A 19,190-nucleotide genomic window follows, 5' to 3' on the forward strand; every position below is an offset into this window, starting at 1 on the left:
TTGGCTTTATTTTTTTGTTTGATATAATAGATATTGTATAATATATATTTCATCGTGTCTTATTTTGCCCAATGTGGAATAAAAAAATTACAATATCATACCATAGATTATCATAAAACCATAATATTTTTATTAATTAATTAATTACTTAAAATAAAATAAATATCAATTACAATAAAACCACACGGATGAACAAGAATAGGTTTTGTAATGTATACAAAAACTCTCGTAAAATCATCTCAAGAACAAATTTGATAGATGAATTTCCGAACCCGACCTAACTCATGAAAAAATATTATTTTTAATGTCAAAAATATTACTTTTCATACAATAGATCAGACTAACCCGTCCCACAAATATAAAACATTGATATTGTCTCATTAAAAATCTACTCTAGACACTAGCAATTTTTGTTAGACAATGTGATGCATAATAGAGTTTCCAAGTTTTCTTTGCCTTCACGTGTGGATATGAGTAGACGATTTTGCTAAGTACTGATTTTTACATATATTCTACTTTTAATTCGAAAATGTTAAATGTAATTAAAAACTTTGTGTGATTGCATGAAACATATTTAGTAGTACAATATTCGATAGTTGAGACTCTTTGTAGGCATTGTATACATCAACTGACCAAAACTTCCCAAGTCCAAAGTGTGAATGACAAAATACTTAAAACACTCGTGAACGAATCACTGCTAATTTTACAATGATAACATCAACGTCCAAAGTAAGAAACATCAAATTCGAAGTCATACAGAACAAGGACTTTGCCATGTCGATAAATCGGCGACAAGATCACGGAGATGATTGATCATATCCTTGATGTACTTGTTCTTCCTCGCAAGTTCCTACAACTCGAAAATATCAGAGTTGTGAGTGAAATCGTGTATGATGCAGAAAATATATCTGGTGCAAACAAGGCAACAGAGTAGCGATAAGTGAGCTGGACCCTGGTGAGAACAAATAGCACTCAAAAGTCAAAAATTCCCTGTTTCCGATGAAATTTCAGTAAACAAGTGCTCTATTAGCCTTCGGAAAGCAGAGGGATAATTGGACCAACTTTAGGGGTAGAACTATTGGAATTCCAGTGAACTAAAAAGGTTGCAGCAATCGTTTAGCCAGTATAAAATCTTGTATTTAGACATCTTCGTGTATATGCGCGCCATAAATCAACCTCAAAGTTACAAAAATATCAAAATGTAGTTTCACAAATGCACAAATAACAAGAGACGTGATCGTTAGTTCATCGCATGTGTTGGGATGCAACCAAAGTCCCACATTGGAAGATCTAGAGAAAGATCGTGGGTTTATAAAGATGGAATGATATCTCCATTGGTATGAGGCCTTTTGGGTGGTTCCAAAAGCAAAATCATGAGGATTAAAACCCAAAGTGGACAATATCATAGCAGTGTGGAGATATCCGGATTCCATTGGTCCTAACAAGTGGTATCAGAGTCAGGTTTAGATCGAGCCGTGTGGATAGAATCTTCGATACCTAAACGAAGGAGGTGAGGGCTCCTGGTAAAAATCCTTGATTAAACTCTCGTGGTGGTTTATGCTCCCAGTATTCATGTAAGGCGTGCGCTCCAACGCAGTGAAGTGGAGTAACCTCGATTGGAGGACGAATAAAGCTTGAGGGGAGGCTCGGACTATGAGAATAATAGTGGAACTTCGTTTGAGGGGAGGATTGTTGGGATGCAACCAAAGTCCCACGTTGGAAGATCTAGAGAAAGATCATGGGTTTATAAAGATTAAATGATATCTCTATTGGTATGAAGGCCTTTTGGGTGGTTCCAAAAGCAAAATCATGAGTATTAAAACCCAAAGTGGACAATATCATACCAGTGTGGAGATATCCGGATTCCATTGGTCGTAACAGTATGTAAACAAATATAAGTTAAAATTTCATTCATACTGAAGTAAAATAATGCAACTATGCAAGTACCCTTTAGTAGCAATACTTTAGGACAATTAGAACAAATACATGTCTCATCTTTCATAATATCCTGTTACCTTCAGCAAATACATTTCAAAATAAAAGCTTAAGCAGACAATATTCAGGGAACCAAATCTGGTAAAATGAACATGATGGCACCAAGATTAAGAGGAAAGGGTATTGTCAACTATCGACTGTCATCTATTAATTAACAAAACAACTTGCGTTAGCATGTCATTTTTTTCAGGGTTGTAGGCGTATAGGTAAAAAAAAACATCTTACCACCATTCTTTGGTCGCCTGATCCTCATATACTTGTATAACAGCAACAAAATAAGAAAAAAATCATTCTGTTTAAGACTAATTTCTAAACCCCCAAATCCCAATACTCCAATTGGTAATGCATTTCACTAGAACAACAAGCTAGATAAAATAAACCAACATATCTACTACTTGGATGAATTATTATACCTTTCTCAAAGTATCCGCATGCCCTTCAAGCGTGTCTATTTCTGTTTGATCAGCTGGAGATGTGGAAATGCTGACCGGAACTGTTTCGGCAGGCTTTGGTCTGTGTTAAATGAATATTGTCTTATCATTCATAATTACTCAAGAAATGCAAATGGCTAAAATCAAGTTTGAGTGCAAGAACTAACAAAATTCAACAATATTTCACAAATTCAGTTTCAAAAACCTTTCTTTAGTGTTATTATTTGAAAAGGGACAACTTGCATTGTGCTAAGAAAATTCAATTGAAGGTGAAATGACAAAAGCAAATAGCGAAACTAAATTAAGAAAAAAGCCCTCTCTCCAAAAATGTACCTTCTGGGTATTGGAAATTGCGACGAGAATAGAACGAAGAGAAGCGACGGATGACTTGTACTGAAGCCGAGCATCATCGAGAGCGCCACCGCCAATATTATCGAAGTTATGATTATTTGGATGAGACTGAGATGCAGAAGCCGACGAAGAAGCAGATGACGAAGAGTCCGACAACACGTCGCCGTTGGTATGCTGCCCGCCGCTCATAATAGCACCGGTGGTGGTGTTATGAGGAAGGGAAGCAGAATTGGTGGTGGACCAGAGGGAGGGGTTACAGAGCTCATCGTTCATGGCCGATAGGATTAAGAAAGCGGCGTCGATTGTTTCTTCGAGGTGTTTGCGGCCTTCGAGAGCCAGTTCCTGCGTGGACTTGTTGATGTAGTTGGTGGAGGTGGGGGATGAACTCAGCCTAGAAGGTTTCTCTTCCATTTTCAGGCGCCGCCGTAGAACTAGTGGTAGAGCAATGCATCGGAGTTTGCACTATGTTGGGATTTTTAATTTAACCGAAAATTTTAAAAAAAAAAAGAATCGTTTTCAAATCAAGCAAAATAAAACCATACCAACAATTTTTAAATATCACAAAAACTCACGTGAGACGTGTCACGGATCAATTTTGTAAAATAAATATTCTATATGAGTCACAACGAAAAAATATTATTTTTTATGTTAAATATATTAATTTTTATTGTAAATATGAATATGATTTATCTGTCTCACAAATAAAAATCTGTGAGACCGTTTTATGAAAGACCTACTCTTTTAATAATCTCCGATATAATAAATAATGAGATTAAAACTAGTCAACGATCAAAATCAACCAATATATAATCTATATCGATATATTATAATTTTGAAACAAATTACTAGAAAAATCTCACACTGATTATCTAGAACTTATTCATGTTGATATCATGTTCAAATCGGATCTTCATCATTCAGAATGTACCACACTGTGTCCTAAATATGATGGTTATAAATTCATATACACAGATAATATAACGATTTATAACTTCAATCTTTTGTTAAGCTTGAGACAAATATAAAATAATTAAATAATTATAAATAATCAATTAATATCTTGTGAATCGAAGAGCGTTCATAACGACTATAGTCGAAATCATAAGGGAGTCTTGAGGAGTAGAATATCAAAGCTCTGGGTCATGGATTTCTGGAAAAATAAAAAGATTAGAATAAATATCGATGAAAATGAATGTCATGTATATTAATTATCAATGTCACGCAAAGCTTTCTCAATATTTACAACAGATATTCTCAGCGTCTGGAACCTCCACCGCCATCGGAGAAACAGCATCATCTCCACTGGAATCATTTCTCGTCAGCAAACGTAACATGCTCCTGTCCGGTTGGTAAGTTACTGTGAAGAAAGATGCACCAACTGGAAATGAAATGTTAATCCCTGCCGCCATGCATGGTGTTCTCTAATTTTTTTATGGACAACTCTTTCTTTTTCAGCATAGTGTAGAGACCTTTTAAAGCCAAACAAATGTCGTCTCAGAAATTGCACCGTCTTTTCAATTTTATTCAAATGCATCCACAGCCAACAAGTGTGAGCAATAGCAGAATTGTGATGCAAATGCAATTAAATGAAATGAAACTAATTAAATATCCAAGTTAGTTAAACCTAATATTAAGTCCTTTTGGGGAAAAAAATCCATGAATCACAATCATTCATGGGTTAAGTTCAAGTCTGTCACCGCAGAATAATGAACAAATCTAGCTACGTTGAAAACATAATGAATAACACGAAACAAATAGTATTTTAATTTTTTTATATACAACATTATTGTGTTTGGAACGATGGATTTAATTTGGAAAAGTATTTGAAGTACATATATTAACAATCTATTGGACCAAAATATAAGAAAATGGTAAAAATAAATAGAGAAATATTAAACCAAATGAAAAATAATGAGTTTGTCGGGAGGGGAAAAAACATGACAATATTGTTTGATAGGGATCACATACACAACCAGATAAAATCATGATTTAGATTATGCAAAGAAACTTTTGAATAATATCATCATCATACATAGCACCAAGAATAGCCAAGAACGGAGAAAGGAGCAATTTATAATACATCACACCTTCAACTTTGTTGCTTAAAATAGAGCATAATTTTGCCCTGCTCGCTCTCTCCACTGCTTCTATCTCCAGTCACACTCCATGGTTCCCCGTCGACAATTAACGTAACATAGATTCGATTCTTGAAAGAGAACATGAAGAAAAAAATTGATCCAAAGATAAGATTGATGCTAATTATAACCATTTCACCAGCACAAGAGCATCTGTTAAAACAACCTCATTTCATCCTCCTCCTATCCCTATCTCTATCTCGTCCCTTGTCCCTTTCATGGTCATTCCTCTCCTTGCTGCCATTCTTCTCCCGCTCACGTGCTCGGTCCTTTGCACGTTCAGATTCCAGATCATGGCCTCTTTCCCTGTCACGTCGTCTGTCTCTATCCCCTTTCGTATCACTTTCCCTCTCTTTCTCGCGCGTGGATGATTTCTGTTGAGGGCTCTCACTTCTGCTTTGGCCGCGGTGGTGCTTTTTTAAAGGTTCGTAGGAGTCATCCCGTCTGTCCCTCCTCTCCGAAGAGGTCCTCTCTGCAGTGACAAAGTTGAGAATTTATGTCACTAGTAGTTACAAACCTAACCTCGAGATAAATACAAGACAACTAGGATAATTGTTTGAAATACACTTCTTCACCATAAATTGGCCAATCCCAACACTTCGATGGTGCTAGTTTCACGGAAAACATTTGCAATGACTCTCAACATCCCACAAGGTCTAGTAAATTGAAATATCAAGTCTTCAACAATAGCTTAGAAACATCTAGGTAAAATCTGCTATATCGATAAAGCCAGATTGAGACTACAATATTCCGTGTCTTCGTATTTCCTCTTTTATTTTCAATGGCCCCTGAATGTGATTACCGTTGTCTGAGTATCCACACTTTAGATTTGCTTCTAACAGCATAACTTTGATAAATTTACATATGATACAACTAAAGAATTATAAGTCCCTTCTCTTCAAGATTATAATATTGGATCAAAGATTTGTAACTTACTTGTGCCGGAGGTATCTGCATGCAAATCAGATAGACCGTATTCAGATAGTAGCTGTCTACGATGGATGGCAACTTTTCTCTCAATTTCCTCTGAATTTTTAAGTCCCTTCTCTTCAAGAGATTCTCGGTATTCCATCAAAGCAACCTCAAGGCGCCTTAATTTTTGTCTGTGAGACAGAAAACACCATGTTATCGTTTGCAAAGGATCTGAAAGCAATCAAAAGTAAAACATGTGTGAGATTTTTTCAATAGTATTTCTAAATGGCGAGGATGGAATTTTAAAAGAATCAAACATGTGATGCAAGAAGATATAAATCAATTAACATCACCAAAGCTAACTTACTACATCCATCCTCAAGATAAAGTATATTTCCGAAGTGGTGCCACAAAAGGTACAGGTTAAAAAATAACTATTTTAATCTCACTACTGCAGTTAACTGGAGATGTATAATGCGTACAAATAGTTCTTCGCGAACCAAGTAGCAATCTTGATTATTCTATAATCAGCAGCAAAAGGACACAAAAGAGACAGAAACTATACTCCAAGATTCTATAAAACAGATTAGTTTCACCAAAGCATGAAAAAATCAGATCACCATACTTAACATCAGCCATCAGGGTAGTATGCCTTGTTGAGTGAAACTAGTATAGTGGTACCTTTGTTCTTCGTTCATCCCAACATTGAGAAATGCTGAATTGCTAGCATCAGAAGTAAGATCTACTTCCACGTTTTTATAAAGACCATCGAAAGCATTTTCACTTCCAGAAGATGAGTAAGTTAAGCCCAATTCTTGCACATTCCTCTTATGTTCGTCATCACTTTCATTGTCCTCTCTGGCCCACTTAGAAGCTGGCAAAACGGATTCATGTTTTTCTTCAGTAAAGATAAGTTCCTTCTGCAAAGAAGGATCTGAAGGAGGCAATGATACTGACCCTTCTTTTGACTGCTCACCATTTTCGTCAGAACTAATCCACCCCGACATTTTCCCCGAATCAAGTTTTGTACCCTCCTGTCCACTTGGGTTTCTCCACAAATTTGAATCATCTATCTCATAACCTCTCTGTTTTTCTGCATCTTCCAGATAAAGTAACCGTGCTACCATCATTTCCCTACCACCAACCTGAGAAAGTCCATTATGTCTGCATCGTCTTTCCAGCTCAGTAAGGGGCAAACTTAAAAGCTCCTTCGTGGCAGCTCCTTTACCAATGGCCAATGCGGTATCCTGATTAATCTTTTCCACATCACCTGTGTCCGCAGAACCGGACTTTCTCTCAAGTTCAGGGGCATCACCACAAATAGAATGGAAAGGTATCACACCTGAGTTACCAGAACGGAGAAAGGTAGCTCGCAATCCATTCACAAAAGTGTCCGAAAAAAGAAACCAGTCAGCCCATACTTGAAGAACTCTCAGGACACGTTCCTGAAATTGTCAGGAAAGAAATCTTAGCTTCGAATAAGGTAAGAAACAAAAGATCGACGATATATGTAAGAAAACTAGTTGGAATGCATGACTACCTTGAGAGCCTCAGCTGTGATCCGTCCAGTAACACTACGATACAAGTCATTAAAGCTTTCCATAATATCGGGTAAAGCTGCTTCGAATTTGGTACGATAAGCAGAAGCGTTCTTCACAGGAGCACTGCTGTTGTGAAGGATGTCCGAAACGAGCATGAGTCTTGCAACTTTTGTTGGAATTGGAGTTTCTTTGAGGGTCATGGAGTCGGTTAACACTTCAACTATCTAGAATGCAAAAATACAAATAAATAAGAAAAATACTTCAGTGCAAAGGCTAGAAAGAACACGAATAGACTAAAGATTATATGTTAATTCAAGGCTTTGTTAAACTTTCATTTCATGATTTTCAGCCAACAAAAATACAGTCAAAAAATTGAAGTTTAAGTTGAATAATCTTCATATCTGGTTGATTAAATATGGAGGAGAGCATTAGTGCGCGTGAGAATACAAATTATGCCCACCTATAGTAGAGCTAAATGCAGGTAAATATAACAAGAAAGTATACTCAAGAAAAAACTGTTCCAAAAATATTATCTGGTTTGTACCAACTCTGTTGGTTTGTTTTTCAAGCAATGGTTTCATGGATGAGAACATGTGCCACGACTACCATACCCTGGCCATGAAAGATTTGCTAGAAGTTGTGTCAAACATATTTAGTCTATCAACACTTGCAGCTTATCCAATTACCTCTCCAGCAGCATCGGCATTATCCAGAGCAAAACCCATAGCATCTTTAATCTGGCTTCTTTCTAATGTTAATCCACGCAGCATATCCTCAAATTCATCTCTTTGGGCATCTGTCAAGGTCCTTTCCACCTCCAGACGCTGTAAAAATCATAACATGAAACCATAGTAAATAGTCACAAAATTAGAACCTAACTTAAAAAAACATAAACTCCACAATAGTGTTCTAAATGGGCGAGCGGTAGGCGGCCCTCGACCGCCATTTACAACATGGTTCCTCAAGTATAAAAACTAAAAGAGAGTACTTTGCTTTTCCCAGCAGCATAAGTGCTTGCAGCTTCTTTATCGTGTTCTGCGCTTTTTGCAATTGGTAAAGGAGGCGGTATCCATCTATAGATCAAAGATGAGAATGTCGATATAAATTATTATTTATAACCATCAGATTCAATGAATGAAAAGAAACAAAAAGAAGGAAAGGAGAAAGGTATTATCTCCTAATTGCTGTAAATCATCCGGGAAAAATTTGTACCCAATTAATGGGATGTGTCCCTCTATTTGACAACAGTCAATACAAAGATAATCAGGTGTTTGGCATTCAATCAGTTAAAACAATGAAGAAGGTTCATGTGTTCTTCAAGAAGGGACAGATGTTTGTGATAGAATAAAAGGGCCACACACGTGACCATGCACATGAAGAAAAAAAGTCCAGGCTGCCCATGGCCCCATTGTTTACCGACGCTTCACACATGGCAAATTCAAGACAAAGAAAATCAAAAAATAAGGAATCGGGTTCACTTCATTCTTAGGACTCTAGTTGTAACACTATTGTCAATGTAAGTCTTCTATACAAAAAAGTATTTTGCTAAAAGATCAAGATGTTCTCTTTGGCAAGTTTCAATCCAACAACCCACCATAGGTCGAAAGAGAAGAAAATCCAACAAGAAAGAAACACTTTCGATTTCGAGAATTTTCCAATCCATCATCCCATAATAAGATCCAGAACTCAAGATGTGACATATAAACAAATTTTGTGCGAGTTCATTTGAAAATAAATAAATAGAACTTGGCATACGGCATACCTTCCACTACCAGTAATCATGATGAAAGGCTCTGTTCGCCATCGCATAAGTGTATCCCCCTGCAATTGGAGATCTTTATCGTAAGAGTGTTATACATTTCCCAACTTGCTAAGAATAATGAACAAAATGATATAGCATGCACGTGGAAGTGAATACAGGAAATGATGTGACCACGTATTGTCGTACTATAAATCTATTTTATAATTTTATTTTGTAGGCACTGGCAGAAACAGCAGCCTTTATCTTGAATAATAAAAAAGGCTAAATGAAGCTTAATTGGAAATTTTATTTTTCCATGCATACATTCAAATAAAGACCGGGCCATGTTGATAACCTCGTGTAACCTAATAAAGGGGTATGCTGGGAAGAAATAAAATTTTGTTCAAAGAAATCAGTTCAGGACTTCAGGTACACTTCGAAAAAAGACATTAGGTCCTTGTCAGCAAGAGAGTGGAATAAGGTTGAAATTGAGACTGAAAGTATCATTCAAAACATGGACCATTCACTTGTTATCTGTGATTTAATCTGCACTAAATGGAATTCCGCTCAAATTTATTCATGCAAATGGGTAAGGTTTTCCCCTTCTCACAAAAAAAGAATGTAGCATTATTATCTTTCATTTTCAAAACAAGAACCATTTTAAACCCCTGTGAGTTTTAGTCAGTATCATGTAATAAAAGCTTTTGCACTAGAATGATAGCCCGTAATAAATTTTAGTAACTCTGTATGTCATATCCTCTGAAGAATGGCTGTAGCACAGATAATAACAAAAGCAGTAAATTTGCAGCTCGGCAGGACAATAATGGCTAGCCATTCAAACTCTTTTTGACCAGAAGCCGGCACCCAACATATATTTCCTGATCTATACTAACTTACCTGAGCAAATGAATAAAGCCTCCAAACATAGTAAGTATGTTCTTTAGAACCAAGCTCAAACAAAAAACTGAAAAAAGGATTTCCTCGGCCTCGTTCCATGATAGCTTGTTCGAACGAACAACCCCCATCAAGAACATATAGAGCCATTGTATCTATAACATGCTGGAGATGATTATCATCAGGAGGAACAACGCAAATATCAGGCACATTTGGAGTAAGAACCTACACATTCAATCAAAAAAATATATGAGCAACCATAGTAAACATTGATTGAAGTCATAATGAATTCCAGAAAAGCTACTGTTTTAGAATGTGGAGGGCCTGTTTTCATCTCCTCCCAGTAATGGATTCATGGAACTGAAAGTTGAGTGACTGAGAGAATGGCTATTAACTTGTGCTATTGCAAGTGAGCAGGATATCGAAAATGATATGAATGTTATCTTCTTAACCAGAAACAGTTGTTTTCACATTTTAGGAATGACTAGATTGTTGCAGAGCAGGTAGTTGGCAATGAAATGAGGAATATAGGCATCAGCAGCAAAGCAATACCTCTCATCTTACGGGCAAATAATGATATAGAGTAATACAGTCATCATATCTAGGAGTTCAGCCCAGTTTTTTCACAGCACAAAACTAAATTCCTTAATAAAACAATTCACTTTTATTCAAAGAAAAGAATCCTGAGGTGTATAGAAATTTATACTAGATGAAATTTTTGAAATACAAATCAATAATTCTCTCCCAATACTGGAGTTTCACCCCAGTTCACGACATCCACACATGAAATTTACTTGTCAAGAAATATCATGCAACAAGTATAAAAGTGCTTACCAACTCAGAGTTCTGGATTGGAACGGAAGTAACTGGAGGGCCAGAAGGGCCAGACAAGATGACAGTGGCACCCTGATAACAACGTGGAAGATTTAACCTTTCTTAGAATTGTGTAGAGCAAAAGGCAAAGCAACACAAATTTTACACCGCAATTGTTTATTTGTTGAATGACTGATGTCAAGCAACACACTCATATGAGAAGGAAAATAACTGTCCGCTCAACTGATCAGATATAAGAAATGATTTAACTGACCCCTTTACTCCTGATGGCCATTTGTCCAGGGGGTGGAGCAGGGAGTGCTTGTGAAGGAAGAGAAACAGATTTACCCCACCCCATTTTTAACTCGTAATCATAGACCACCACTCCTGTATGATAAAAATTTCTTTCGTTTCAATGAAAAAATTAAAGTTATCATCCAAACTCATCAAAATTAAATTATTATTATCCTTACACACAACATTATCTGAAATACAAAAGAAGAGCCACAAAACAACCTTGCATTTCATCCTTCGCAGCTTGACCATCAGTTCTATTCATGAAAGCCACAAAGCCACAATTTCTTTCCCTTCTTCGTTCCTCTTCTGTCCTTGGCCACATTATTTTTACACTAGCAATAGGTCCAAATCTTCCAAAAGTTCGCAAAAGAAAATTTTCATCAACCTGACAATGAACAAAATACAAAAGAAAAATCCTCATGTAAATAGCTACTGAAGAGTAAAAAGCCAGGAATTGAAATTTTCATGCATAGATAATGCAGTGGATAAAAAGCTGACCAGAGGTGATAAGTTTCCCACATAAAGATTTGTAGTTAATGGATCTCCATCATCAAAAGATCCAGATCTTCCGGTTGGATCAAATTCATTAGGCAGCTCATCAAACCTACTAGATGGCTGAGAAAGGCATACGTCATTACAAATAAATACTTCAAGTCAAACAATATAAAGCAAATCACATGAGCTATATTAGAACACACACTAACTACCAAGTCTCATGTTGCAGATGGAAAACTGCACTTCATAAGTAAAACACGAAGAAAGAACCAAATCATGTCAAGAGAAAAAAAAACTGAAACAATACATGGAGAAAACAAGGAAAAAGTAAAATAAAATGCGGCAACCAGCCTTCATCTTTCGTTTGAAATAAAAAAACTTTAGAAGTACATACTGCAGAACTGTCACCATGGCGTGAATCACGCCAATGTTCACGATCTTGATTTCGTCTCTCCCTCATCTCCTGTTCTTGCTTCAACTCCTCCATAAAATTATCGATGTTCCGTGGCTTCCCCTTATCCTTTTCCTTTTCCTTTGGCTTCTCCTCCTTCTGTGATTGTCACAAACACATGAAACATTACCAAGAAGGCAGTGGTGAACAAGTGAAACAGCAGCTTGGTACTGACCTTCTTTTCGTATTCTTTACCCTTTGATGCCATAGGAGGTGGGATGAATGATGGAACATACCTGCATGAAGTTCAAAAATGATCTAATACACATCCCACTTATAAGAATGTCCTCAGAAAGCCATAGAAGGCAACATATTTAAGGGAAAATTAATTAATTAAAATTAAAAGTATACAAAAGCAATAGTCAGAAGGATAAAAGAAGAGGCAATCAGAAACTAGCCCAGCCACTTTTCCCAGATTTCCACTTCAAAAATCATTGATCTAAGTTTCATGCCCTTTCGCCTCTCATAAAAATTTCCAATAGGAAGTTCAAAATCTTGCCACCACTTCTTTTTCTTTTTTTTTTTTTTTGAGCAAAATTCTTGCTACTTCTAATATCCCATGGAATGATCTGTATAAACCATATGATGAAAATAAAAGAATTTTCCACGCATATGCAAATTACTTGTTGATCTCAGGAAAGTGGGTATTGATTTTTTAACAAAGTTTGTGTATTTATATATATAATTTTTAATAAACTTTTAACACGATTTTCCTCGAGGCATTAGTATCTTATAAGTTGAAAATAGTCCAACAGTCATTTTTCTCTAAAACTTTCATTGTAGTCATAGAGAAGCCAAGATAAGTGTGAAATAAAATCCGATCAAAAAGTCACAACCTAGGCGAGCGAGAATAAAAGCTTAAATCGTCTAGCTTTGGGCAAGAATGACTCATGCCAGGTATGTAAAGATCAATTGGCTCTGAAGTTGGTCAGAGTTATTCTATTGTGACCCTAAAGAGGTTAGAAAAGGAAGGCAATTCTAGTGGCTCATTAGAATTCACCAATGTACAACATAAAGGTAGCTAGTAATATAGTATAAGAAAGAGGGCCATATTGTGGGCAATACATGCATATATATAGTTCGATAGATAGATATCCTAATCCTAAAGTCGGAATGCTAATTACAATATGGAACATAAACAAATGAAATGAAGACAAGCTAAAGCAAAGTTTATCATAACCCATAATCTAAATGTATGCTCTTCCAAATCTTTGTTCACACTCCACACTCCAAATTCCACCACAATTTCAAGTCAATTTCATACGTGGAAATTCCGCCAAGATTTCTAACCACTTGTTATCCTATAATATAAACGAACTAAATGAAATGGAAAAAATAGATGGTAAAGAATATGTTGATAATTTTACTTGTCTCCGGGATTTCTATTCTTGCTAGAATACCCTGTTTTGATTGTATTGCAATTTGCACCATCTTATTTGTTAACCCTCATAATAGATAGATGATTGGGGTTTCAAGAACATGACACACTATTACCCTCCACATATGGAGTGGGAAGTTCTTAAAGAATCAGTATTTCTAGCAATTCGCACCATATATCAATCTAGATGTGGCTTCCTCTCGAGAAGTCACGTACAACTAAGATAATCATTCATATATCTTTAAAAAATTAAGTAAACTATTAAGCACCAACAGTTCTATTTCTCAAATTCATTATTCCAGCACACCAATCACCAATATTTGAAGTAAGATTCCACATAAAAAATCTGCCCAAGCCTAGGCTGCTTTTGTCCTCTCAACAAGTACATTAGCGATATAAAATTCCTGTAAGAATTTTGACAATCATGCACAAAATTGCACCTATAGAGTGCCTTTCAATGTCCTCGATAGTAAATTTGACAACTGCAGTTTAACCTCCATTTATTAGATTTGCAACAATTTAAATTATATTAATGAAAAACCATACTAATTAGCCGATTATTTAATCATTTGTTGTATTACAAAGTGGATTCGCAAATAAAATATGTATATATATTTAATCAACTAAGAACTCATATGCATTTTATTAATTAAATCACTTAAATATGAACTTATCCACTAAAATGCTGTAAAATTATAAAAGAACAATGAAAAAATCAAAATAATAGATAGGTATCAAAACAAAAGTATATTATTAGATGTTTTTTGTAAGTAAAGGAGAAATAGCCAAAGAACTAAACATACAATAGGATAAATCAATTTCAAAATTTTAGTATAATTAAAAAGATTGGGATTAATAGAATAGATTAAGAAGTATATTTTCCGAATTATAAAAATATAGTTTCCAAATGATACTAATGATAAAGATTTTATACCATTGTAGACATACTTATCCTTTTATTTATGAATTTGATATAGTACACTGCCATTACATAGTATTCAACAATTTTAACTCTAAATACTCAATAAATAGTTTTAAAATAATCATATGTGAACAAATACAAATTTATCTAAAATTTCATAAACACTATGGCTTCTCATTTAAAAGGTGTTAAATAATAATTATGAAGTGTAGGAAACAGCATGCCACTGGCATCACACGTGACAACCTACTTGACTCAAGATAACTCCAAATCTTTCAAAACACTCAAAGGACTTAATCCCAACTTTTTAAGACACATGGAATAAAGATAACACCTTAAAAAATAATGAAGCAAAAATGAAACTAGCAAGACTATAAAGGAATTAAATCACTCGAGATCTATCCAGGTTTCTGACTATTGGTGCACAGATCTTCTCAAGGACCATCAAATACTAAGGATCTGATGAGTCTAATAACTTCACTATATTTGCGTATACTCAAAACGATATTCTAGGTTTAGCACAAAGCATTTACTTGAGAGTTGAGAGTTGAATTAAAAGGATATAAAATAGCTGCTAGTACCCATGGAAGGTGTAGGGCCGTCAATCACAGCCCATGAACAGTATTTAAATTTCTAGATGGACTTGATGGCGTGGGTAGCTTGTATTCCATGAAAAAAGGTCTTAAAATCTAGTGCTCAATAGTTCGTGCATCAGCAAAAATATACCAGATAAATTATTTATCCACTTGTGCTAGTTATCCCAAGCTTACAACGTATACAATGAAATCACAATCTCTTCTTGGTGAAACCAAAACGTTCGATTAGCAAGGGGGAAAGTAACTATGTCTTCGATTAACTATCAGGTGCCAATTTCACACTTGACGAACTAACGAATGATGTAAGAGAACATCAATGTTGGAAATTAAAATCAAAGTGCAGTTGGTGTTGTTCTTGAGGAGAACGTAAAATTCAAACTAGATGGCCTACGTGCAGTCATGCACTATGAATGAAGTACCAAATCAAGCTAATTAGCAAGACTAATCTGAAAAAAAAATCCCAATCAAGTACGATGCAACTATATTGACAAATTTTAACAGGAAATAGGAATTACAAAAAAAGTAGGTATGCCGGTGAACAAAGGCATCACGTGCAGAAGTAGCACACCTCAGCTATAAGCGCAACTTCTTTCAGAAACAAAATTATAAAAATATACATAATTCTAAGAGTGGTTCACTTGTCATGGCAGACAGATTAAAAGACATGGTTAATATAAAAAAAACATACATTAGAAAGAGGTCAGGGACACTAATCGTTAGGATTTCTAAACTTGCAAACCCAATCAACACAGTGTGCATCTGCGGATATTATCACCATATCATTCTCGTATCACAAATCCTAATCATAAGAGCATTGCAGCATAGTTTATCAAAAGCATTTATTTACCTACTCCCTTTCTTTAAACCAGAACCCTCATCTTTGGAATTTCCACCTGCCATCCGCGAATGAATAGAAAAGGCCGAGTTTTTATTTATGCATCCATGTGAAAAAGAATAAATCATTCATTTATCCAGATTGTGTGATAAACAAACTATTTATTAACTTATTTCCAGGATATAACGTTTAAGAATAGATATAATATGATCGATGGCAACTAACCTTCCGAATTATTCTTATGTCTGTCATTAGGATTAATGGTTCCACCTCTAACAAAAACCTTCGACCCCGGAGTATCATCTGCTTGAAATGATTCTAAAAACTCTTGGTATAATCGTGCTGTCTCATCTTCTGCCCTCTGAAATAAAAATCAAGAAAATAAATTAACAATGAAATATACAAGTAACGTGATGAAGAAATTTCTTAAATTCCTTTCAAAAATAAAGGGCTGCTGATCAATATAGATACCTTCTTCTTCGCCTCTTCATCTTCTCTGTGCTTCTGAAAAGGTGTCTTCTTACGGGAACTCATTTTACCAAGAAAAGATTAAACTGCGGAAAACATATGTTAACCTTTCATTGAGTACAGCCACAAGGAAAATTTACTTTTTGATGACAAAATTTTGATATGAATTTGAAAAAAAAAAAAATCATGAAACCTATGCCAAATATTTTTTACCGAGAGTTGTAACTGATAGATCATGATGAATTAGATTTGTTCTGTTGTTCTTTTCTCTTAAGTTTTTGTGTTGCAATCGATGTAAGGTGATAGGCACTAAAAATCATAATAATCAAGGAGTAAACACAGCAAATAAATTCAGAAACAATCAAAAGAACCACATAAGAAAAAAAAGCGGAAAGAGAGACAACAAAATCAAACATTAATGACCAAAAAGAGCACTTACATACCAGTATCAAATCCCAGAAAAACACAACTCTTTTTGAAGACACTGCATTCTAAATCCACTAATGCGCAAAGCAAACTAGACAGTAAAACTGACTGAAGCTCGAATTCCAAATTCAATAAAAATCCAAATTTCGATTCTAATAGCACAGTCCTGGAGCTGCATAAACCATAAATCCAAAAAATCAATCAGACATCCACGTAAAAATAATCATTTTCTAACTAATTTCAGATGCAATACCTCAATGTCTTAGTTGACTCCTCACAAAACCCTAACAACGAGTATATTCCAACATCGAACACAAAAATGAAACATATTTGCTAGTGAATTCAAGTACAATCATACACTCGCAGACATTAGTACATGGAGAGAGCCGAATTTACCGCATGGAGAGATTAATTTATTTCTGTAATTCTACGAGTGCGCGTTTTGAAAGGGAGAGGGTGTGCTACTATACGGGTAAACGTTGACGACGAGTCGGGGATCCGACCCGGATCAAGACATCCAGGTTAACGGGCACAACAAAAATAATTATTGTTACGGGGTGAAATGTCTCGACATTCGGTTTTTCAACTTGTGAACAATTATTACTGCATAACAAAAACTAGTTATTTTATACACGCGATGCATGTGTGTATAGTCTTTTTTATCGTTATCGATGGATTAAAGTGATATTTGACAAATTATGAATGAACTAAATTGATATTTGAATTATTAAAATTAAAAAAAATTGTGTGTTGAAATTTCAAAAACAAAAAATAAAAGTGTAATATTAGTATCATATAAGAGTAAAGTTGGAAGAAAAAGTTGGTGTCTCCCAGGTGGTTACTATCATGCCTTCACCCTTAATAAAATAGAATAGAAATAGAATAGATAGATATAATACATTAATATTGCATTTGTTTTTAGGATAAAAATATTCGTGTGAAAAAAATATGGCAAAAATTCTATTATACCAATACTTAATTTTTTCTGTTTGAGATTCAATTATAACAAATTTCTTCTTCGACTATAAAAAATATTTGTAACAGAAAGTTCATCACGATACCCGTGAATAAGTTAAAATCTCATTGTATTTTAATTTAGGAGCATAACCTAATTTGAAAATCAACGAGGGAATATTGGTTTCATACTTTTAATGACTTTTATGGAATATAAGACTCTATGCATAGTTTGGTACATATGATAGGATAAACATGTGATATATAATATAAATATAAGATAATGATAAATAAGATGAAGAATATTATATTTAATATTTGGTATTATTAAATAAGAGTGATTAAATTTATATATTAGATTGTAATGACAAAATTAACCTTATCATAATAAATTTTATAATTTCAAAGTTGTTGCTTGAGTTCATATTTCTTATCTATTCATGCTCCGACAGTACTTGCATGATTTATTTTTTTTACCTAATTTTATATATTATATAATATGATAATTGAGTCCTTAATTTTGAGAGTCAAGTCAAATATACATTTTTAAGATTAATCGAGTGATATTAATAATTTTATTGAGATTTATACAAATCATTTATATAATTATCTCGAGTTCATTTATATAATCATCATATTATATAATATATAAAAATAAATAAAAATATTTATTTGATTTGAATTTCTACCTACAAGTGAAATAAGAGAACAATAGAGTTTAAGATTTTTATATATTGAGGGCAATTAAGTCATTTGTGGTGTTTTTATCATTAGATTAAAATTATTACATCTCATAAAAGAGATATTTTATTCATATATAAAATTATTTATCAATATCATGAGCTTTCTAAAAAAGTACCAAACATGGGATAAGGAGAATTATTTATCAATCTCTCTCTTATCTCATGTACTAAACTAACCTATGAGTATTCAATCTAGATTTTTATATATTTTATGAAAGTTTAGTGGTATCCAAAGAAAATTTTGTAGAATTTTAAAAAGTCGCGAGATATTCAAACTTGTTTTTTAAAATTGTTAGAAAATCTAGATGTTTTCAAAATGTCAATAGATTTTTAATGACTTTATAAATTTATATTAAATACAATAGTCGAAAGCATGTTGTATAACTATAAGATGTCGAATATTGTTTTGATGATTTGTATGAAAATTTAGTTAAAAAATATCTCAAACTCACATATTTATTAAATTTTTTTAACATGACTGGAATAGATGGGAAATAATCATTTGTTCAATTTTCTCGCTTAACTTTGAAGTTCTTATGTAACGAGCGTCCGAAAAGAAGATGTACATTTTTTATACGAGTAATACATATCAAATCTTTTAAGTCATTTTCAACTACACATTCCTATACCTGAATAGTTTTGGAATTCATCTCATTTCTGTGTGAGATCTGTTCATTCATGTTTTCTTCGCTTATAAGCCTGCCATGAGCAGTTTATTGCCAGTGCAACTTTATGGTACCGGCAATCACCTCGCCCTCTTCGGCCCCAGACGTCACAGATAGCATATCATATTATAAGTTGTAAATATGTTA

At 34.3% G+C, this 19,190-nt stretch overlaps 3 protein-coding genes across 4 annotated transcripts in view; 1 reads left to right on the plus strand and 2 right to left on the minus strand.

Moving 5' to 3' along the window:
- The window catches only part of LOC142517821 (uncharacterized), a 50,949-nt gene that overhangs the window by 16,212 nt on the left and 15,547 nt on the right, over positions 1-19,190 (plus strand). The window lies entirely within an intron of this gene.
- LOC142519265 (mediator of RNA polymerase II transcription subunit 30) lies at positions 594-3,278 on the minus strand. Its single transcript, XM_075622228.1, has 3 exons — positions 2,759-3,278; positions 2,409-2,506; positions 594-850 (listed from the first exon to the last, which is right to left on the minus strand). Exons 1-3 carry the CDS (start codon positions 3,186-3,188, stop codon positions 752-754), a joined length of 627 nt encoding a protein of 208 aa, XP_075478343.1. The 5' UTR covers positions 3,189-3,278; the 3' UTR covers positions 594-751.
- Positions 4,743-17,131, minus strand: LOC142517819 (protein RRC1-like). The gene is made up of 19 exons (XM_075620279.1): positions 16,935-17,131; positions 16,699-16,853; positions 16,259-16,341; positions 16,013-16,148; positions 15,800-15,845; positions 12,232-12,292; positions 12,000-12,155; positions 11,609-11,725; positions 11,330-11,495; positions 11,088-11,200; positions 10,835-10,906; positions 10,004-10,225; positions 9,128-9,186; positions 8,354-8,438; positions 8,052-8,189; positions 7,365-7,589; positions 6,506-7,269; positions 5,849-6,015; positions 4,743-5,384 (listed from the first exon to the last, which is right to left on the minus strand). Exons 3-19 carry the CDS (start codon positions 16,319-16,321, stop codon positions 5,080-5,082), a joined length of 2,895 nt encoding a protein of 964 aa, XP_075476394.1. The 5' UTR covers positions 16,322-16,341; positions 16,699-16,853; positions 16,935-17,131; the 3' UTR covers positions 4,743-5,079.

The sequence above is a fragment of the Primulina tabacum genome, chromosome 11 (genome assembly GCF_025594145.1).
Source record: "Primulina tabacum isolate GXHZ01 chromosome 11, ASM2559414v2, whole genome shotgun sequence".
Taxonomy (NCBI): Eukaryota; Viridiplantae; Streptophyta; class Magnoliopsida; order Lamiales; family Gesneriaceae; genus Primulina; species Primulina tabacum.